This window comes from Meleagris gallopavo, chromosome 5 (genome assembly GCF_000146605.3).
Source record: "Meleagris gallopavo isolate NT-WF06-2002-E0010 breed Aviagen turkey brand Nicholas breeding stock chromosome 5, Turkey_5.1, whole genome shotgun sequence".
NCBI lineage: Eukaryota > Metazoa > Chordata > Aves > Galliformes > Phasianidae > Meleagris > Meleagris gallopavo.
Genome location: NC_015015.2, coordinates 52367864 through 52390679, shown reverse-complemented (window position 1 = coordinate 52390679; position 22816 = coordinate 52367864). Strand labels below are relative to the sequence as shown.

Sequence of the window (22816 nt, the reverse complement as noted above, 5' to 3'; positions counted from 1 at the left end):
AAAAAAAAAAAAAAGAGTAGCAAGTTGTCAGAAGTGGGATTCGAACCCACGCCTCCAGGGGAGACTGCGACCTGAACGCAGCGCCTTAGACCGCTCGGCCATCCTGACTGTGTGCTCTGTTGTACAATAGCAACTTTCACAAACACGTTTGTGCTTTCATTCAGCACTTCTTCACTTCTGAAGGCAAAGATGGAGATATCCAAGAGGTTAAGACTCTGTTGAATAAAGTGAAGCATTACTTGCCCAAAGCAAGCATTAACCAACTTAGCAGCCGTGTGAGAGATCAAGAAGCAGAGCTACAAAGACTGATATCCAAATGTCAGAAACGGGAAAAGGAGCTTGGTACTTCTCTCCAGCAGCTCAACAGGTATGGAATTAATGTCAATTCTAACATTTTAATCACAAGTGATAGAAAAGGATTAATTATTAAACAGCCGTAGTGAGTGACAAAGAAGACGATTTAATGAAATTTTACTGAGTGCTTTGTTGTATTCCTCTTGTGATGTTTCTCTACATAGTAGAATCAGTGTCACATAGGAGCATACAGTGATGTGTTCCATGGGAGCACATGCTTACATGTTTCAATGACATGAACCAGGGTACTTAAAACTATCCATAAGCTAAGATTTAAGTACAAGCTTGATCAGTTGCTTGGTGCTTGTGTTTCTCAGTAAGACAGCACTGTCAGCAGGTTTTATTTGTGTAATGCCTCTTATTTTGACCTGCACTTGTATTTATTCTCTCTTCAGCCTTCAAGAAAGCAACACTGTCTTAGAAAAATGGCTCACCACTCAAGAAGAAAAACTGCATGAGATCAAAAAAGATGAGATAAAACTTGAAAACCTGTATAAAACATTATTAATGCAGAGGTATTGTTGTCTTTGAGCTCTACCTAAAGAAGATTGCTCTGTGTTGTTATGAGAAATAGATGTTTGTTCATTTCTTGTATTTTTCAGAGAACCATTTGATTCCTTGGCTCAGCTAGCAAATTCCTTGAGGGAGACTGGGCTGACAGAAGATGAAATTATTTCAGAAACCAGTAGTCTTGTTAGTAGATATCAAACACTAATGACAAATGTAAATGAGATGGCAGGAAATACTCAGGGACTTGCAGTGGATGAAAATTTCAAAGAACTTACCCAGGATATGTCTAATTGGATCAAAAAACTTGAGAAGGCTATTAATAATCTGAGCTCACAGGAAAGTGAGTTGGCACCAGACGAAAGGATTAATCAGATAAAGGTATTGTGTTATTCCCATTGCACTACACAGCTTGCACTTACTGTAAAGCAAATGCTTGATGAGTCGATACATTATAAAATATGCTACCACTGCTGATTACTTGTGTTTTGTGACTTGCTTGGGGTGTGTTTGTGTGGGAGTGTTTTCTTCTTGCTTTGCTCCTTTTCAGTTTTGTTTTTGCATAGTTCATGAAGCACGTTAGAGGAGATTTGCTGCTACACCTCTAGGTTGAGTAAGACTGAATTCATAGCCTAGGGAGGTGTGCTGGTGGCCCTCCACCTTTCCATCTTAAACTACTCCAGAGGTGGAGAGGGAGGTCAGTAATGTAGCTGGGGCATCCAGAGAGCCTCTGCAAAATGTGTAGATTCTTGGGTGTGCTACAGTGTCATTGGATTGGGCTGCTCTGTTCTTTCACTGAGTGAGTCTCTTAGGCCCCCATGTCCTCTCTGCTGTCTTCTTTCTGAGAACCTAAGAGGCTCCTAACAGAATAGTCAGAAATGAGGCTGCTTGTATTTACATTTTTCTTACTGTGTAAGGGATAGTATTGTGATAAGTGTATTTCCCTGAGATTTGGGTTCTTTTACTGTGTCAGACCGTAGTGGTTAAATTTTGTCATGTAGAGAATAATTAATAAATCTGAGCTTTCATATCCCAAGCTTTCTAAATTAGATCATCTGTCTGTTAATATATTTGTTATGTGACATATTAGAAGGAGAATTCTTTTTTCTTAAAATCAAGAATAAAAGACTGGTAATATCTTTTATTCTCTAACCCAAGATTGTTGTATTTGTACTGCTTCTTGTTTAATACAGGAAATCATGGCTCTCAAAGATGCAGGAGATGCCAAAATACAGAACATAGTATCAGTAGGAGAAATGTTAATAAGAAATGACAAAATTAAGAAGCCAGAGATTCAGCAGACTGTTTCTGACCTCCAGAACCAGTGGGAAAGGACCTGTCAGTTAGCCACTGCATATAGAAGGTAATTTGCCAAGGTGTAATGTGGATCTTGATCTTAGAGTGAGGAGGGTGCACTGATTTAGACCTGTGGTGGCCCTTCCCTATGCTGTGAGCTGGGCTTAGGGCCCCAGGCATCCTTCCCAGCAGAGCTGTGATCTACTTTTGTGCATACCTGATTCAAAGGAGAGTTCGATGTAAATCCAGCAGGCTGGAATTTTTAAAGTAGAGTTTTAAAGTCTGGATTATTCTAGCTGGCTGAGACACTTGCTTGGCTGTGGCAGCTGTTCTTGCTGCAAGTTATTTTATGCCAAAGTCTGTTCATAGGAAGTCAGCAAAGGGAGCTTAGAGTGTCTGATAACCAAACTGATCCTTTAAACATGTCACATGGTTCCAAGTTTGTGGTGAAAACAAACTGAAGTAGTGATTTTGCAGTCAAAGACAATTTCAAGGTGTTTGTCTGCTGTAACATCCTTGAATGTTAGAGCTGTTCAGTAAAATCACTGGGAAATTTGCTGTTGAGATAAATAGAGCTAGTGCAGACCTACCGTATACTTTTTAAAATTACCAGGGAATGAATTATTAGAAATAAGTACTCTTCAGAGTATTCAGTTGCCTTTTGTTATTAATAAACACTCAGTACAAGCAGTACAAGTGGCATTCAGAAAGATCAGTGGCTATATTAGATCCAACTTAACAAATTGCAGATACTCTCTTCACAGTACGTTAAAGACTGGAGATGAGGTGCTCAGCAGATCTGAAGAGATGTTCAGGAGATCATCAAGAGATTGCAGGATTAAGCCTGTGAATAGCAGATGTGATACATCCAGCAGCATGAAATGGGAACACCTAATTTAAGGCAGTAATGTCTGGGAGGCTATGCTCTATTTCTGATTGACCCGAAACTATGAATCTTAAGACAAAAAAAAAACCCCAAAGCACTGAAGATTTACTTTTATCCTCATTTTCCCTGCTGTTCTTTGTAGAATAGTAACCAGACTTTATTTGTTTGGATTTTTTTTTGTGTGGGATCATATTTTCAAATGTTGGCATTTAAGTTCCATCTGGAAAATATTGTAGTTTCATCACTAAATGTGAGCGTACAACTGTTGTTTAGTGGCCTTTTGCCTCACTAATTTTAGTTGAGTATTTTCTGTGGACAAGTGTAACCCGTTCACCTTTAGTGGATCATAATGGGTATTTGGAAAGCAAACAAATCAAGATCTAATATCAAGGTCACTGGATTGTGATAGAACAGTCCTTATTGTGTATGCTGTTTTTGTTGTCTGTAGATCTGAAACACTCACCCACCACCTCCACCTTGACCAAAGCAATGTTTCACTTCTACAGAACATTTCCTTTCAGGAAAAAGGTTTATAGTCTTACTGTAGTTTTGAAAGAGGACTTCTGGTGGAATAAAGAGCTGAAAATACAGAGCATGAGCATCTTACCTCAGATAGTAGAAACTATGGGTTTGTGGATTACAATTTAAGGCACATGTAAGAGGGTTAGTCACTTGTCCTGTATTTAGGTCCACTTCAGCAGCACTAACTTCAGTGTCTTTCATTTTCATACCTTTGAAAATTCCAGCCTAAAATTGATCATTAATTTAAAATCTGAAGAAAAGTAATCAATATGCTGGTGTTCATTCTAATGATTGACTTGACTGTAATTTTTCATTTTTTAAGTAATAAATGCAAAATATTTTAATTAATATTAAAACCAGTATCTTTTTCTTAGCCCTCAAGAGCAACTTCTGTTCAACAGGGAACAGTATGAGCAAAGCAAAGATGATCTGAGACTGGCTCTAACTGAACTGAAGAAACAGCACCAGGAGATGGATTTTGCCCTTCAGCCTGGTTTGCTGGAGAAGCAAGCTCAGTTGGCAAGTTACACCAAACTCTTGCAGAAAGCAGAAGATCTAACTTCTCAGTTGAATGAATTAGAAAGCCGAGATCACGTACAGAGCTTTGCTGAGAATCCCCGCTTCACAGAGGAATCGTGGTTGGAATTAAAACACCAGCATGAAAATCTGCTCAGCCAGCTACAGGTTGGAACCCTACTCTGTTCTTATGAGAATGTTGGTGTAAAAAGCCTATCTTACTGCAGGTCTTACTGTTTGCCTGTAGGTCACATTCGACTGACAAGTTGATGACTAAAGAGGTGAAAATTGCTTTGTAAAGGGGCAGGGACTCCTTTCTCTCTCTTACCATTGGGAAAAGAGCACGAGTTCATAGTTTTCACTTCCATTTGCAGAAGAAAAAACATTTAATCAAATGAGAGCAAGATAAGTGTGAAGAATAATAGTTTATACCTTTGCAAGCAGATTCTGATAGCTTTGATACAAAGTATCCATTCCTAGAAATCTCAAGGTCACATAATTGTTTTCTCCTTTTATAAGAATGAATGACTTTCTGGATGCTGTTTGTTATTGTTTTCACCCAGTTTAGGTCCATTTGTGTGAGTTAGTGTTGGTCTAATCCTAGAAACTCCTTGATTTTTAGGCTGCAGTGGAGACGTTGGAAAGACATGTTCAAGAGCACCAACAGTTTCAGGATATGGTAACAGTCTTGAACACAGAGATAAAAACTGTTTCCAAAAAGCTTGCTGATTATGTAAGTCCAACAGTGGAACAAACATCCACTGAGCAAAAACAGTTGAAATCACAGGTATGTTACAGGTTTTGCATCACGAAGAAAGTAAGTCCATCCCCTGGGTGTTTGTAGAGATCATCTGATTTATAAAACATAAGAGAGGATCAAACTGAAGAACCAAGAAACACTTTGAAATCATTAAGTATGTGTTGTATTCCTTTCATCAAGGTAAATGTAGGCCTGAAATCGCTCTTAATGAAGATCTACTCTTAATAGGCTTTTACTGTCAATTGAACAGAAGGTAAAATTGTCCTCGTGTCAAGCACGTAGACTTAATTTGGTTGGTTGTAGATTTATGGGGGGCATAATGAAGAAAGAGATTGTCAAATTTGGTGTTAGTATGTGTCTTCATAGCTAGAGAAGAAGGTTTATGTGAGTATCAGTGAGCTAAGTTCAGTTGTAAGAAGCATCTTTCACAGGCAGGTAGACATTCTCCTGCAGTTTAGTGGACCTGAAAACAGTCTTGTAGCTGTGAGCTAGGGAGCTACTAAAAGCTGAAACTAGCTCAGATATTGATCAGTGCTATTCCTCTACCTCCAGAAATTGCCATACCTCTAACAAATTCAAAATTGAGCAGTAAGAGAGGTAGGAATTATGTTCTTAAAACTTGACTAGATCACTGTGCACCTCACAGAATTCTGCCTGATTTTTTTATCGTTGTCCTAATGCATATTGCTTCAGATGATCACTGCTTGTAAAAATATATGGCTTACTAAATTTTAGTATTTGATTTTCTGCAGCTAATAGGACTTCTTGTACTTCTCAGCTTAGTTTGTTGTTCACAGTAAATATTTATGATTTTTGTGATTGACTTTTGATCTTAGCATTAAGTATATTGAGTGAACATATTTTCAACGGCATGTTTTCTTCCTGTTCAAAGGAACAAGAAGCACCTCTTTGTCAATTTGAAGACATGTTAAAGAAGATTTTGGTTTTAGCAGAAACTGTTAAACAAAACACTTCTTCACCAGGACAGAAGTTTATTGAGGATGAAATTGAAACACTTCAGAGTGAACATAGGAGTCTTGAAGAAAAACTTGAAAATGTCAAGCAAAAGAAAGAAAATATTTTCAGTGAAGCCCTTGAGTTAAAAGATGATCTCACAGATGGAGTACAGATGGAGAATAAGCTAAAGAGGGAGATGCAGATCATTTCAGATACTCCTGTTGCTGCAGAAGAGGGCACCACAACAGCAGAGTTAAGGGAGTGTTTGGAAATGCCTACTGTGAGTACTTTTCCTGACAATAATGGCAGTGGAGAACTGGTTCAAAAGAGTCATGTGTCTCAAATGCCTTTTGTATATTTGTTATATTTGTATATTTATTATATTTGTATTTGCCTTTTGTATATTGCATCCTACATTCTAGCCCTCCATTCTATACGTTGCATCCTACTCTCTATTCAAAACTGCAACTTTCAATTCAAGCACAATCTGCGTGCAATTAGACAAAGCCTCCTTTGTGGGGAAAAAAGTGTGTAGACAGGAAAATTACAGATGTGCCTCTGCCAAAAAACTTAGTCCTTTCTTTTGCAGTAATTTCAGAACTTAAAGAGTTTCTCATATACCTTTAAGAATTGCTAAGAGCTGCAATACAATATTTTTTCTTGTTTGTTTACATTTTTAAAATATATTCATTTTTTAAATATTAAAATATATTTACAGTAAAACAAGTTTTGTGTTATTTCTCTCAGGGTCAAGTTGTAATTGAGAGTGTATCAGAGAAAGAGAAGCAAAATGGTTCTCTTTCCAAAGAAAGCAGTGTGTTGTCAGACAGCCCATTACAAAATATCCATCAAGGAAAGGACAGATACAGCCAAACTGCTCAGGTACCTGGCTAATATGTTTCAGTAGATGTCAGTGTGTATATATGTGTGTCTGTTCAATGGCAATGCCTATTTAATTCCTTAAAATTTATGGTCATACAGAGATATATTTTCCTCATCAGTTAAAAGGAAGGATACAGGCACAAAGTGTGTTGTGAGAGGTCACTAATCTGGAGCTGCTGGTCTCTAGATCACCTCAGAATAATTACACCATAAATAACTTCATCTGTGGAAAGCTGAAGGAGTAATCTGGCGAACTCCCTCACTGATCTGACCATCCATTAATAGCAGTTGCAGGCAGAGAGATGACCATTGAAATAACTGCCCATACAGAAATTTCTGAAGAAGTAGAAATAGAAACTGTTTCATAAGGTCCTGGCAGACTGATCTGAGCAAGTTTCCCCAAGAAACTGTGTTTGGGTTACTCCTTCATTAAGCTAAACTGAAGAACATGTAGGAAGTTTATGGAGTGCAACGTAAGCTTGAATTTTGGACTGTGGCTTTTACTGGTTGTAAACATTTTGTGTTTTTCAAACCAGGAGGAAGCTGATAAAGAGAGCCCAGCTATGGATAGATGTGATGGAGTCCAAGAGAACCTTCTGGGTAGAGCAGAACTGGAAAGGCATCAGGATGATGCTGGTATTGGAAGTGATGAACTAAGAAGGGAAACAAGTCCAGTGAAGGTAATCAGACATGAAATTAAAGAAAGTGATTGAATTTGAGGATGTATGTATACAGTTTCGTTGCAATGGGGATGATACTACTAATAAATAGTGAAAATCTGATATTCTTACCTGATGTGTAGTATGCACAGATTAAATATGCATTAAATTTCAGAATCCTTTCTTGTAAGATTAAAATTTGCATGGAGGGATTGTTTTGTTACCGTGAGCTGCCACAAAGTGGTTTTCTGAGGACATGATATTCCAAATCACTTGTCTGTATTGTGATGCCTTTTAACCATTTTGTTTGAATACTGATATTTTGCTTGAGTCTCTTTCATTTATTTAAATTTCTTATTTACTTTGTGTGTATGAGGTTGCATTTGAAATGCTGTGTTCTCTTTTGTGCACCACGATAAAAGAGGAATTTTGACAAAATACAGCTAGAGCTATGATGTGTGAGAAGAACTGTGTTCTTGTTGGAGATAAAAAAGCTAATCCAGAGGTCTTGTTGCCATCATCACCTCCCTGAAGAGTTGTTATATAGATGATGGAGCAAGGTGCTTCTCAGGCTTTTAGTTGCTCAAGGCAGTGTAACCATGACAAAATGGAGCACAGTGTGCATTCATGAACTTGCTGAGGATTGAGATAAATTAGCTTGTTCTGGGTTGTGGATGAGCTGCTTTCAGTACATATCCTATCTGACTTGTAGCCAGTAGCTTAGGTATCCCTGCAGCACAAATAAATTGCCAATTATGTGCTCTCCATCATGGATGTGCTGTGAGTATTTTCCATTCCTTATTTTGTGTAGGTGGCTGTGAATATCCTGCCTGGTAGCTGGTTATGTACCTAACCACAGACTGTCTACAGTGCAAGTGCAAGATTGGAAAAACCTAAACCTTTAAAAAATGCATTTGAGACAGCATCCGGGGGTACACAGTTTAAGGTCTTGCTTAGAATAATGAAACATGAGCAGTGTAGATCACAGGTAGACCACTTGCAATCTATAATTTTTCTCAAAAGTTATAATAAAAATTCAGCACTGCTTCTTCTAAGTGGTTTTCTTTGCCATAACCTTGTACACAGAAATTGAAGAGATGTAATTGTGGCTTTTCTAATTCACCTGAATATGCTTCTCAAGTATTGTAATTACTACTCAGTACATTTGATTAGGGCTTTTTTGTTACTTGCTTCTTTATTAGTATTATTTTTACAGCAAAAGGAGAAACCTGCTGATGTCAAGAATCAATCCTACACAGAAAATGAGGAGCAGGTTCAACAGAGCGTGTGCTTGAAGAGTCAAGTCCTGAGACCCGTAACAGCTGAGACAAATGGTCTGGAATCTGACCCCCCACTTTCTACACATGAGGTAAAACAGATTCTGGTATTTCTAGTTGCACTTGTGAGAGTTATTGAATTTTTGTTACAGAGGGCTCCAGCTGAAATGAAGAAGTAATTACTGTCACAGAGAAATCAAGCTCATTGTGTATAATTCAACTTCATGTCCACAGTAATTTTGAACTTCATCTGAAATACTAGCAACACTTTCTTTTTTTTCTTTTTTTCCCAGTGGATCTGTTCGAAAGAGCAGTGTTGGTTTTCATAACCATCATGATCAGTATTTTATATATAGGCCTTCTCTTTAAGTTGCTATTTGCTCCAATGTTCTGTGTTACTGTAGTCAGCTGTGATAGTCTTTGCCAACATAAGGAAGGGAGATTAGAAAGCTGAAATCCAAAAGAAAATAAAATAGAGAAAGAAGAATTAATTGAAGTTGAATGAATAATAAAGCACGTTAATAAATTGCATTACTAAGTGTATTCTTCTTTAAGAATAATGGTGTTTCAGCACAAATAGCCTTACTGAGAATTCCCTGTGATTATTGTTTCTTGTTCACCCTGTCCTTAAAGTTCAAGATGAAGCCAGTTCCAGTCTTTGTAGTTAAATCTATAGGCAAGTCTGCAGTTGACCTTTCCATTGGCAAGTCGTATCTGGGACTTTGCACAGGGAAAGTGAAGTAGGTTATGCTGACTTCCTGAAGAAATCTGCATGTCTGGATAAGAAAACAGGATATAGATTTTGGACTACACTGTGAACAGAAGCCAGAATCATATTTGGCATGTATCCCCCTTATTGAAGTTTCCCACAGGCCTGCACTGTGAATAGTGAGTAGCAGCAGAGCCCTGAGTTTATTCCTGAAGAATAACACCTGTGTAGCAGCCTTCATTCCTCTGCATTCTCAGTTTTTCCTCTATCTCTCACCACCTGATGAGCTGAAAAACTATGGAAAACATTAAAAGCAACGTGCAGGGAGACTGACACCATCTGTGTGTCTGTATGTCCAGATATGTGTGAGAGGCTAAAAAGACCCATGTGTGTGTACAGCAGAGAAGGGGAAGACAGGGTAGATAGACCTATGAATTTGAGTTATCAGTAGGCAGAAGTGGGTGCAAGGGAGATGTTACTTAAAGGAGGAGATGTCAGAGTTTCAAACTTTCATGGAGATTTCTCAGCTAATTGAACAGTGCTTGCAGGCCAGAATGCCTGCAGAGGTGGGTGGTAGTGATGGGAGGGCCTCCTAGGAGGCAGCAAGAGCAGGATTTAGTCATGGCTTAAACATATGAAGCTAAGCATTGCAGTCAAAAAACTTACCTTTTTAGGAATTCTTCAGAAATAAATGTACTGTTTTGCATTGCAGAAAGAAGGTGCAGCAGGGGTTGATCAGAAGGAACTATTTCCTGGAGTGCAAGTAAACACTGAGTATTTTGAGGAGGAACAAAAGGTCAATAAGCTGAAAAATGAAGTGGCTGAGCTGGATATTGTGCTTATAAATGAGCAACTGAAAGAGCTGGAGGTATGGAAATTGCAAAGCGATACACTTACAGAAGTATGATTCACTTGGGCAGAAGAAAATTGTTGCATCTTATCTTGACTGAGGTTTGACTCTGTGGTTTAGACAGTTGCATAGCAGGTAGTCTACAAACACTGTGCCTTAATTGCAAATATGTCCACGTAAATGCCATCTTTTGTACTAATCTTCTGAAGTGTACTAGTAGATACACCTGTGATTGCTTGTGTACTTCTGTGATGTGTGCTCATTACATGTAACCAAGGAAGTGTGTGTATATGAATGCATCAGTATTCTGTGCTGAAGCTGAAAGTGGTTAAGATCATCATCTCATCCTTTCTGTGGTGGGCTTGATTGTAGAATTTACAAACTGAACTGGAAACGTGGAAAGCAAAATCTTTGTGTCTGAGTCAAGAAACGTTTCCTGATGCAACACGATCAAACGGAGCAGAGCTGCAAAGCCCAGAGCCTGTGGTGCCTTGCTGGGACAGGCTGCTTCAAGAACTGGATGCTGTTAAGGCAGTAAAGCAACAACAGTCCTGTTTGGTTAATGAGTACCAGAAAAATCTTTCTGCTGCTCAGTCCTCAATGAAAAATTTGGCAACAGAAAAAGATAACATAAAAATGTAAGTATAATTGTGGGTTTCTGTTAATAGGTTGCAAACAAATACTGTCCTTAACTTAATGTTACTGATACAACTGATGTAGTCTGAATTTCATGCCATGCTTCAATAATGCTGAGACACATGTTGTTTTATACGTCTCATTAATATTCGACTGAAAGAGAACTCTCACAGGTTTGTAAAGTGATGTTAAGACTGTACCTGGAGTCTTTAAACTGAGATATTACTGGTGATTCTCTACTGTAACCTTTTAGCAACATCTACTCTTGTTTTTAGGCAAAACAAAGAAATTGGTTGCTTTGCTAAATATCTATATGGATGCCATATTAAAATATTTTTGCAAAATATGTCAGATAGGAAATATTATTTTTTCTTTAAAATGAATTAGCTAGGAAATTGGAGCAATATCTTTTTCAAGGTCTCATCAATTCTAATTTTTTTGCCAAATTTAGTAACTCATAACTCTGAAGAATTAACTTAATTGATAAAAAGAACACAGCAATAAAAAACTGCAGTACCAATCCAAAGGTAACCAATGCATGCAAAATATTTAGTACTTTATATGAGTTAAACTTCAAAACATGGAACTAATCCATCAATCACAGTAAGGTAACACATTAGTTAGAAAACTTAAAATCATTTATAAAATTGTTGATATGCAGCAAAGAGATTGGAAATAATGAAATAAAAATGTATCTGCTGGATGTATTTTAGAAGTGAATTTCAAAATGCTCTTGGAAATAAAAGACAAGTAGATGCCTTCCCCCAGATTAATCCTGAAGGAATGAGAATTTTGGAAGTTTTTCTTTTAGCCAAGTTTTTTTCTTAATTTTATAGCAATATAAATTGTTGTTAATTCACTTAGACATAACTTAACAGTATTGTTTATTTTTAAAAAGAGAGACAACTTTTATTTTAGAAAGTGGCACATTCTGTTGTATTAGTATATGCTGCTGTTTTAAAAATACATGTTAGAATGTACCTTTAACTGCAGAGATATCTAGAAATAGCTGACACTGTATGGATAAGCAAGAAAGTCATACTGTTGTGATTGTTAGAGGACACTTGTGAGAGAACATTAAGAAGGATATATATGTGAATGAAAGTGAATGAATCATCTGTGTAATGTAACTCTCTTAGAATATGTGCAGTTCATGCTTTTTTTCTTTATAAACCCGTTCATATTTTTGGCAGGGGTCCTATGAATAACACAGTTCTTCTGGAGAAAATTAAGGCCTGTGTACAGTCATTACACAAAGAAAGAGATGTTTTAAACCGGCTGAAAACTCAGCAAGAACTTTTGTCTCAGCATTTAACATGCATGGACAAAGTGTTAACTGCAAGCAAAATGAGGCAACTGGAGCAGTGGTGGCAGCACATGGAACAGGCAGTGCAAAAGAAGCATGATCAGGTGTTGGCAGAAATCAATGAGTTTAACACGCTTATGGATAAAGCACAGGATATTCAGAGATTGATACAAGAACAGTATTTACAAACAGAGTCGTGTTCCTCAGCTGGAGAAAAAGCCAAATGCCCCATAATTTGGACTGCAGAGTTACAGAATATTAAACATGGTCTTTCCCTGTTAAAAAGAAAGATAGAACTGCAAATGCAAAGAATTTGGAGCGATGAAGAAAAGATAGCTTTGGAGAGCTGTATACAGGATTTGCAGAGCAAATTGGAAGCTTTATCAGAGCAACATACTCCTCAAGATGAAGTTCGGGTCACTGGTCCTGCTGTGAAGAAACAAGACATAATGAAGAAGCTGAAAGAAAATGTTTCATGGGTCAAAGATTCACTGTCCTCTCTTGATCAGAAAGCAGCACTTTTCCCCTGCGATGTTAAATCACAGATCAGAAATTGTGAGCTTATGAGGAATGAAGTTCTAGATAGAGAGCCTGTCATTGAAGCACTGGGTAATGAGCTCCAGCACATCCTTCCCAACTTGAAGCCAGAGGAGATCTCTGATATGACTTTCCTCCTGCAAGCATTACAGAATTCATACAAGGCTCTTGTTTTAAAATCTGTTGAAAGATTACAGCACCTACAGCTTCAGCTGGAAGAGAGGCAAAGACTTACTGCAGAAGTAGAAAAAGTTCACTGTCAGCTTCGAAATGCAGAGGCACTTGGCAGGCCTGACATGAACCAAACCAGCACATGCTCAGAATTAATCAGTCAACAGGACATTTTAAAGGAGATTTTAAAGGACGTGCAAGAGATTGAAGGGCTTATCTCATCCCATTGTGAGGAGAGTCAGATCACAGCTGGGGAACTGAGTCTATCTGAACAATTATTTTTGATTGACCAATTAAGAAGTCTGAAAAATAGAGCAAGGAAGACACAGAGGCAAATTCAGAGTAAATGTCATGAAGTGGGAAAAAAGATAGCAGTCTACAGAGAGTTTGCAGAAGGAATAACTTCACTGCAAAAAGATCTTAGTGATCTGCAGTGTAGTGAATTGAAACTGGAAGAGGAACTGACAGGGGCCACGCAAGAAGTGAAGAATAAATGCAAAGCACTTAAAGAAAAAGTATTATCTTTTCAGTCTAATTTGTCACAAATAATGAAGTTCAAAGAAATCTTTGAATGTATAGGTCTAAATTGGGATTCATTTCAGCTAGATGAATTGCATGAATTGCAAACCCAATTTTTTAAAATTAGAAATAAAATTAAGGGGAAGATAACACATTTTGGTAATGTTATTAGGGAATGTGATAAGTTTCATGCACTGCTAAATGAAATTCGGACTATGACATCTGCTGTAAGAAAAGAAGCAAATATATTAAGTGATAGGTCTAATTCTTCTCCTGCTGAGAATCTTGTATCTGCACAGATTCTGCTTCAGACAGTTCAACAAATTTTGTACTTAATCCAGGAGGTAGAAAATCAAATAAACAAAAATGAGGTTTTTCACACGCTATTCAAAGAATCAAAGAGGCAAGAAATAAAGAGCCTGGAGACAGATGTTGAGGAATTGAATCTGTTTCTTCAAAACTTGGTCTCTAGTCTCCAGTGTGTAAACAAGGAAGATATCCAGAATGTGGCAGAGCATCTATCCCATGCCATAAGGCATGTTCAGTTAGAGCTCCAGCAGCCAATGGTAGTAGACATGAAAATGATGCAGTATGAAAAGATGCGATGGGAATCAATTCAGAATATGATGTCAGCAGAATTTTCTGCTATTAAATGTATCATGGAAAAAGAGAGGGGAAGTCAAGAAGAAAAATCTCTTGCTGCTGGTGTAGAAACAAAATTAAGAGCGCTGGCAGATCATGAAATACAACTGAAGACAGACATTGCTGCCCGTGTTGTAAGTATATTTAATAAAAGTATATGTCCGTGTCTGTAATGAAGCCTATGATTCTTGTGTCTTGCCATTCTTTACTCTGAAATTTTCCAGTATTGGTAGCTCCTTTATACCCCCTGTCCCTATGTTTGAAGGCAATCAGCACCTCCCTGTGGCTGCACGGGTAATAGAGGGCATTTGCTCTATGAGTTTGGGTCTCGAGGACAACCACATGTGAAATTCTGAGGCGGCCATTTGGCCATCCAGAGGAGCACAGCAATCTTTCTTGATGGTTCCTTTGTCTTTCAAACACTTTCAGTCTGCTCTGGAGGAGGCATGTAAGGCTGGTGAGCTTTACACCAAGGCTGTTGAGAGGGCTGCCAAGTTCCTTGAGGACTGTGAAGCTCAAGTTCGTTCTGCTGCAGTAGAGCTCAGTAGTTCAGAGGATGCCTATCAAACCCCACAGTGGAAACAAGAAGAGTTTGACTCTGCAAAGGCTGACATAGAGCAGTTGTACTCCAAGCTGAAAAACCTAGTGAAACCAGAAGACAAAATATGTCTGGAAAATACTTTAAGAGAACTAATCAATAAAAGTTTGGCATTAAAAGGGAAGATTCAAAGAAACGAGGCTGACAAACAGAGGTGGGTTCATGTTCCTAGATCATATTCTTACTTATGACAAAAAATGCAGTTTTGTTTCTTCTCTTACAGAGCCAGGTAATTCAGCAGAAAGAACTGTTGTTTGTTGTCCCTGGGTGTGACTTTAATGGAAAGAAAATTAACAGATAATAATTGTATTTCTAAAAAAATGTTTGAAAAGAATGGAGACTTAAGGGAAGACAGACAATTCTTTCAAGCAGCTCTGGCTGATATGTTTTTTTTTCTTAGTTACATTTCTTTACCACTGAGATATTTGTACCTGTATCTCTTTAGTATCTCAAATTTTGGAGCTGAAGTATATAAAAAAAATACTAATTAAAGACAATTTGCCAAATAATTAGTAAGAAATGCTATTTTAGAAGTTTTTTTCTTATTGTTCTAGTGGGTGTTATATTTGAGGAAACAATCAAACATAACAAATTATAATTGGTCTTGTAATTGTTTCCTACAGCTATTTGGAAAAATACAAAAGCTATTCCAAATGCAAAGATAAAGTGTGTGATGATCTTAACAATCTAGGAAAGATGCTTGGGCAGTCTTTATCCCAAACACCAATGTCTTACAAGGAAGCTTTGGAGAACTTACAGGAATGCAAGGTAAGAGAGGATCTGAAGAACTTTAAAAACTCATGCAGAACTGTGATGTAGTTATGCAGGGCGTATGATATCAGAGTAGTAAGCAGTGCAGTTATCTTGTATTTCTGTATATACTAAACCACAACGTGTATTTAGGTAACTGTAAGTAGACTGGATTACAATATGCCATGTAAAAGTACATATTATTCTGGAAAAATCAAACATTACCTGTACTTTAGTTGGTGTTGCATTTCTGTTCGAATTCCTTATTGCTGCTTTGCGGGACCTGGACTGATCAGATTTCTCAAATTGCTGTTATTTTCTCTCAGATGGGAAAGTCAGAGTATTTCTACTTCCCCATCCAGTACTCTCTTGCTTTCTCCTCACCATACCTCTGCTACATTGAACCTTTCTACTGTCTTGTAGTACTCACTATATGAAGAGTCTGTAATATGATGTGTCTGTAACTAGAGCTCATTCATTTCCCTTCCAAATAACCATAAAGTAAAAGCAACCTAATTTCTTGTGTGTGCTGTTCTTCTGATTGTTTTGCTTGTTTTATTTCCCTTTTCTCCATAGTCTCAGCCAATACAAAATTCCCTCACTAAAACTATATTTAGCCAGCTCAGTGAGGTGATTGCTATTTTAATAGAGGACTCTAATCATGTTACTTAATGCTTCATTAACACTTCTGATAGGCTGTATTTATTTATTTGCTTGTTTATTTTTGCATAAGATTTTAGTCTCCAACATTGACTCGGCTGAAGATGATCTTGTGAAGCTAAGGCAGGTCTCAGGAGAGCTGATGAGATTATGCAAGGGAAGTGACAGGGCCCTGGGCAGGATTGTAACAGCACTGTGGGAAAATTGGCTGGGTTTGCTTGAGGCAGCAAAAGAGCTGGAAATCAACTGTGAAGAACTAAAACAAGAATGGAAGTTCATCAATGAGGAGGTGAGTTGCCTAACAAACTGTAAGTTCTGAGGAATGTGGTTGAGCTGAGAGCCTTAGATAGTAAATCTACCTGTGCAGGACTGAGATCAATACAGAACATCTTTTTTTTTTTTTCCACACTGATCAGCCAGTTTTCCAGACTTTCTTGAACCTGGAGTCAGAAATGATGGGGATGTTTACAGCATACATTGTCTGAACCCAGCATGATTCTGCATGTGGCTTTGTTCTTTGTTAAAGCAAACTCAAATGTTTTGGCACCCATCAGAGGTTCAAGCTTTCTGGATATGCAGTTCCTACTATTTAGTTATGCATACGAGTAAATAAATAATATAACTTATGCTGATGAATTAAAAAAGCACTTGAGCTCATTCTTTGGCATGCTGTTTACTTAGCTGGAACGAGAAGCAATAATTCTTGATAAGCTCCAGGAAGAACAGCCAGAAAGTCTTAAAGAAAAGGAAAAAGCCACCAGAGAGGAACTGGTAGAATTACTGGATTCTGTGTATGCGTTTGAGGAAAACATCAGCAGGCAGCAGCTCCTCTTGCTCTTACTTCTTCACCGAATAAGGAACATCCTGAATACCCCTGAAAACGTGGAGGCAGAAACTGCCCTTCCTGCCTTATGTGAGATAAAGACAATGCAAGACCGCTGTAAAAAGTAAGTGGTACAGAAGTTTGGTGGGAGTTATAACATGAGATTACTTATAAGAGCAGCATTTTAGTAGATATTGAAGAATATGTGAAAGAGGTACTGGACTTAAAAAAGAAAATCTACTGAGTCACACCAGTGCTCCATCTAACCCATCTGCTATCTTCAGAATGGGCAATGGGAGATACTAGTTATGGGGGAAGACTCGAGCCTGATCATGTCATGTGTGGGCTGCAGTTCAAATGTAGAAGAAAATATTAAGGTTCACGATTGATTTTTGGAAGCTCCAAGCTCTTGTGAACTTGAATGAGATGTACAAGTCTTCTACTCTTCTAAAAGTCAGACCTGGCACATTTTACACAACTTCTACCTTAATTAGTGCCTTAATGACTGTTTAAGATTTACCTCAAATGTTTTTTGCAACATTTTTTGCAATCTGAGACTACAGTCGCCCTTCTGCATACTTTATTTTTTACAAGGAAATCTTTGTTAATGTCTTTTTTCTCTGCCATGGCTTTCAGACTCTGAGATTATGAGCTGTTTTCTGGAGCATCATTCCTGGTTAAATAGCCGTGCTGTCTGTTTAGCAATATCTGAAGACTCACTTTCTAAGAAATTGAAGCATGAAGGGCAGACACTCAGAGATTTAGTTACATAAAATAATATGAAAATACAAGCAAAAATGTTTTGGATATTTACAAAAACTTCTACTCTAGTGTGCTCTGATAACTTCTACTCAGTGTAAAATCTAACACTGTATTCTTGCTGGAAATCTGTCATAGGTTGTTTGAAAAGACTCAAGACCGTAAGAATTTGATACAGTCTGAGATTCAAGAGAGGAGCAAGATCACTGAAGAAATAAATGCTGTGAAAAATGCATTACAGAATGCTCTATCTGTGCTCTCCCAAGATGCTGTTGGAAAGGCAGCACAGCTGAAGGTTAGCAGTTGCTCTGTGACTCAGTGGGAAACTTTGGAATATATTCTCTTTTATGTAGGGGCTTGAAATTGCTCCAAATAAAATTAGTTGCAAAGTACGTATATCCATATGTACACTGAGTTAAAGAGAACGAGTCTGGCTCAACAGGATGTGATTGGCCGGCCCTGGAATTGGTTTGCACTCTTCTTCCTCTACTAGCTCAGTTAGCAGAAGCCTTCATAGGTTGCTAAGAGATTCACAACCAGCGTGCCTTTTAGGAAGGACTCCTTAGCGTGCATTGTCCTCCTCTGCATACCTAACCAGGGCAGCTTTGAATGCTCGGGATCTGATTCCACATAAGTCAATTAATCTGGTAACTGCTTTTTAGAAGTCAGATTGTGATCAGGACCACAGATCCCATCAGCCTTAACTCTGCACCAATCCAGTACGTTTTTAAATACATTTCTATCATTTCAGTACATTTTTGTTAGCCTTCTTTGAGTACTGGACTTTACAAAATGCTATTCCTAATAGTTCCGGAATCTGGGTTTATATGCATCTATTTATTTATTATTTCAATCACGTTGATTTAGTGTTATTTTATTTATATTCTCTTAATTTTTAGATATTGATCTAGATTCTATTTTTACTATATTTAAGTTATTTTTAAACTTCAGAACGTTATCATTTATTTATTCTAGCCTAGTAAGGTCTGTAGAGAATTTGAGCTCTCTCAGACTAATCCCCAGGAAAAAAAGATGACAGTTTTAACAGGCAAATGCTTTCCAACTAACCAACCTGTAAAATGTGGGCATGCATTTGTGTGCAGAAACCAGTTTGCAGAGACATGCTTTGGACGTTTTCCTTTGGACACTGGTGTTGTAGCTGATATTGTAACTAATTCTTGCAAATTCGAGTCGGGGAATCTGTGAAGTCCTGTAAATACTGGCATTGTGTTAATTGGTACAACAGCTTACTTTGCTGTAGAATTAGGCACACAGATGTTTCAAGATTTCATTTTGTTTATTTATTTATTTCTATCAGAGCCAGTTGTCTTGAGATGACAGGAAATAAATCAATTTCAGACTCTCACGTATATCTTATATGAACTGTATTTGTATGAGAGAAAAGATTCCCATGCAAAAACTGGGAGCTAATGGAAAAAAGGGTGTTAATTTTAATGCCCGGTGGGAGCTTTTTGCCCAACAACATCGCTAACATTTGAGTTTCTCAAATAGCTGAATACTGGGAAAAGGAACCATAAAACAGAACTTTCCAACTTGAAACTCTAGAAAAGCTTCAAAACAAATGAGTTTCTTCATTCTTTCTGCAAGAGGACTTGGGTCAGATTTTATTTCTAGGCCACGGGCTCTAGACAGTTGTTCAAGTTTCTTTTATCTCATAAAACCAGCATTCTTCATGCAGGACTGGAAACTACTGTTTTGAAAGGAGCCCGCTGTGCTGCTCTGCATAATTGCCTGAAAGCAGACACTTCAGCTTGAAATCTGTTGCTTTTTGTGGCTTTTGTGTTGTTAATAATAATGAGGGAATGAACATTGGCCTATTAAACATCTTTAAAAGAGAAAATGCACTTTTGGCAGAAGGGATGCACAAAGGTTAACATTTAATGATTGGTGCACTTTGTATGATTACATTGTTACCCCTGTCAATAAATACCAATACCTCAGTTGCCTGACATGGAATAGTATCAAGTTTAATTAATTCTTATAGATTGAAAAGCATCATTTGATTAAATGAGGGAGTATTTCTTGAGGTTAATCTGCTTGCAGAGGTAGTCAAAGTAGGATTTATGTCTCAAAAACAACTTTTCTGAATCATACTTGTGGCAAGAAATATAAACCACGAGGTATATGTGTATGTATACACACATGCACATGTGCTCAAGAAAAAAATGGGTAAAAAAATCTCTATTTCATAGGAAGTTCAGAGTGTGATTGATAAAGAAAGTCAAAATCTTAAGGATATCATGGAGAAACTCCGGATCAGATATTCTGAAATGTACACAATAGTTCCTGCAGAAACTGAAGCACAGCTGGAGGACTGCAAGAAAACTTTACAAGACTTGGAAGACAAGGTAATTGCTTATGTGATTTTCATACATACTTTTTTGTAATGTATTCATACAGCAAGATTGGATGAATTTTGTAACTTCAAATTTAAAATTAAAACATTGATTATTTTTTAATTCACCTTTTTACTTTAGGTGAAAGGGTGTGCTGCAGAAAAAATTCTTAATGTTCACTGTCTTCTTTTAGAATAAACTTCCAGTAAGCAGCTGCATATAAAATGGTGGTGGTGTTAAAATAGACCATGACAGAACCACTAGCAGTGAGGTCTTGGATACTGACATGAATGCGATTTTCTGTCCAGTCTGGTTCTTACACTGAGCTGGTAGTCAGAGTTGGTTGGAATATTAGTTTAGCTTAACTGAGAAGAATTTTTACAGTTAAGTCAAAAGACTCCTTTGACACTTTTTAAAAAAATTAAACTTGCATGTAGGGTAAAGGATCACAGCTTGGCTCTTTGTACCACTTCTCGGGACATGATAGCATTCCTTTAAAAGCAGGCAGAGTATTTGGGTAACTAAATTACAATGAGATGCTTTTTTGCAATGTTTTCTGTGTAAAGGGAATGTAAGCAGTTAACTGAAAACAAAATTAAAGGAAAGTAATATAATATTCAAAATTTGGGATGAAATTCTCTTGTGCTATAATTATTGTTTTTATTCATTCATTTCTTCTAAAAATGAAAAAAACAATCAGTTAACTTCTTGCAGAAATAACTATGCCAATTTTGAAGACTAAATTGTAGTTAATTTGATAGAACCGGAAAGTTTAATGAAACAGTATTTAAATCCAATTACTTTTTTTGTCTGACAGATTATTCATTTGTTTTATGTTGTATTGAATATTTAGAAACCTATTCATTCCAGTTTCTTAGCTTTAATTAGATTTATTTTTACAGCTTTTATTTCAAATTGGAACAAGTCTTTTCAGAACCGACAACTAGATGGGGAAGAGAAGGAGAAGGGGGAATAAAACAGTGTTTATGCTTTGGGTTGATTTTTGTTTTTTGGTTCGCTGTTTCAATTTCTGAGATGAAAGATTACCCCAGTGCATGTGTTACATATTGAAGTGCAAGAATTGCCCTGGAAACATTTCAGTTTTGAGTAGAGGAAAACAATACAGAATGTGTTGGAATTTTTTTAAATGCCTGAAGGAAGCCTGCTGAATTCTATGGGAACTGGAGATCAGTGTAGGCACGTAGCAGGAGGTACCAGTCTGTGCTAAAATAAATTAACTTGTCTTATTTTAATGGCATTCTACTTTCTTCTAAGTAAGCTAACATAAGAATGAACATAAAATGTATTTCTGATGCCATGCATTTTAAATGACAAATACTATGAATTCAGACCACTAAGAGCTTCTGAAAGAAAAATCCTGCCCTGTGGATGACCAGAACATTGACAGATACAGCAAGTTGTCTGAGGAATGACAGAAGTCTGTGAACAGCCTGCTTTCGTATTTCCAGCTGTGTCACATTGCTCATATGTGATTCTGTTCCATGTTTTTGCTTTGTTTTGTAGGAAGAAACTACCACTGCACACGTCAGTAATTTTTTATGCTGAATATACTTCAGGGTAGTAATAATGGTGAAATGTTTGGTGATTACAATCTGAGTTCCTTTTTCCTTTAAGTTGCAGGTACAAAGTGTGGACTGGACTTTATAATTTGTTTTGTATAAGCACAAGTAACCAAGAGAAGGACTGTAGGTCTTTTTTCCTATACATTTATTTTAATTACTGTAGTTTTATCAACACAGTACCTTAGTATGGGTATTATATTGTTCTGACAATACTTGTCAGAATCTTAATAAACTAAGAAGTAGAAAGAAATAAAAGCAAATAAATTACTAAATAGATAATGTTCCTTGTTTCTCTTCCTACAGAAGGATAAGTATTTCAGAATAAGTTGTGACAAACCTGTGTAAGTGGTAAACTAGAAATCTCATGTAACAGTGCAGCATAAAGCTGTGCAATGTGCACGTGCAGTTGAGCTCCATAAATCCCAGGCCTGCAGCACAGGGAATTTACCATTATTTAACAGAGTACTGAGAGTTGGCTGACCCTAACAGCTAGCAGATTTTAGTGAGAAGAGACATCACCTTGGGCAAGCAAGGACTTTCTCACCCCCTGCAGTTCTTCCAGTTCATGGTAACCTGGTACCTCCTTGTGTCTTTCAGTTCTCTGCTTCAGCACTGACTCAACTTCCGCGTACTTGAAATCTTCTCTCTTTAGATCAGAAATTAGGCCCTTCGGTGTTTTGATTTGAACAAAAAATCCAGGTTTTTTGTTCAGAAATTCACTATACATTGATGCTTCTTAGCGTCCTTATTTCTTAAATGAAAGAAATAGTCAAGGCATGGTGGTGCTGTTCCAGGTTTTTTACAGCAAGAATCTGAATGTGACCCTTTCCACAGTGTGGTAATGAGGGACATCTGCTGCAGATGAGAAAGGAGTCGGCTGAATTCAGGGAGTTGCAGCACCTTGCTATTTTTTGGTTCATGATTGCCAGTCATTTTAAGGAAGAAGAAATTGTTGAACAAGATGGGAACATTCAGTCTGGTCACGTTGATGCTTCTCCCATGAAATGTAATTCCATTCTGGTGTTTTTAAGTGACTCATCAAAAGGAACATAAAAAGACTTCTAGTATTTTTAGTGAGGAAGTACACAGAAACAAGCGGATCTTTGTAATCTCCACCGTCGTTTTCTCTTTACTGTGACAGATTAGCTTTGAAAACTTGCAGAGTTCTCCTCAGTATGTGCTGAAAGGAAAAGCGGAGACTATTAACAATGGCCTTCAAGCTATTGAAAAGATGCTGGAACAGAAGACTGAAAGCGTTGCAAAAGCCAAAGAAGTTCAGAAGGTAATTTTGCCTTTGCCT

At 37.4% G+C, this 22816-nt stretch overlaps 1 protein-coding gene and 1 non-coding gene across 7 annotated transcripts in view; one reads left to right on the top strand and one right to left on the bottom strand.

The window, feature by feature from the left end:
• Positions 1-22816, top strand: part of SYNE2 (spectrin repeat containing nuclear envelope protein 2) — a 157480-nt gene that overhangs the window by 46245 nt on the left and 88419 nt on the right. For all 6 annotated transcript variants that reach the window (XM_010712024.3, XM_019615939.2, XM_010712023.3 and 3 more), the window contains 20 exons: positions 165-367; positions 750-869; positions 957-1242; positions 2055-2224; positions 3940-4249; positions 4704-4868; positions 5734-6078; positions 6546-6680; positions 7217-7360; positions 8556-8708; positions 10038-10193; positions 10548-10813; positions 12005-14120; positions 14416-14738; positions 15208-15352; positions 16068-16283; positions 16676-16941; positions 17715-17871; positions 19790-19945; positions 22658-22798. In XM_010712024.3, the coding sequence (XP_010710326.1) occupies positions 165-367; positions 750-869; positions 957-1242; positions 2055-2224; positions 3940-4249; positions 4704-4868; positions 5734-6078; positions 6546-6680; positions 7217-7360; positions 8556-8708; positions 10038-10193; positions 10548-10813; positions 12005-14120; positions 14416-14738; positions 15208-15352; positions 16068-16283; positions 16676-16941; positions 17715-17871; positions 19790-19945; positions 22658-22798 (5973 nt within the window). The remainder of the gene's footprint in view (positions 1-164; positions 368-749; positions 870-956; positions 1243-2054; positions 2225-3939; positions 4250-4703; positions 4869-5733; positions 6079-6545; positions 6681-7216; positions 7361-8555; positions 8709-10037; positions 10194-10547; positions 10814-12004; positions 14121-14415; positions 14739-15207; positions 15353-16067; positions 16284-16675; positions 16942-17714; positions 17872-19789; positions 19946-22657; positions 22799-22816) is intronic.
• Positions 26-108, bottom strand: TRNAL-CAG. The gene has a single exon. It is a non-coding gene; the product is annotated as a tRNA-Leu (tRNA).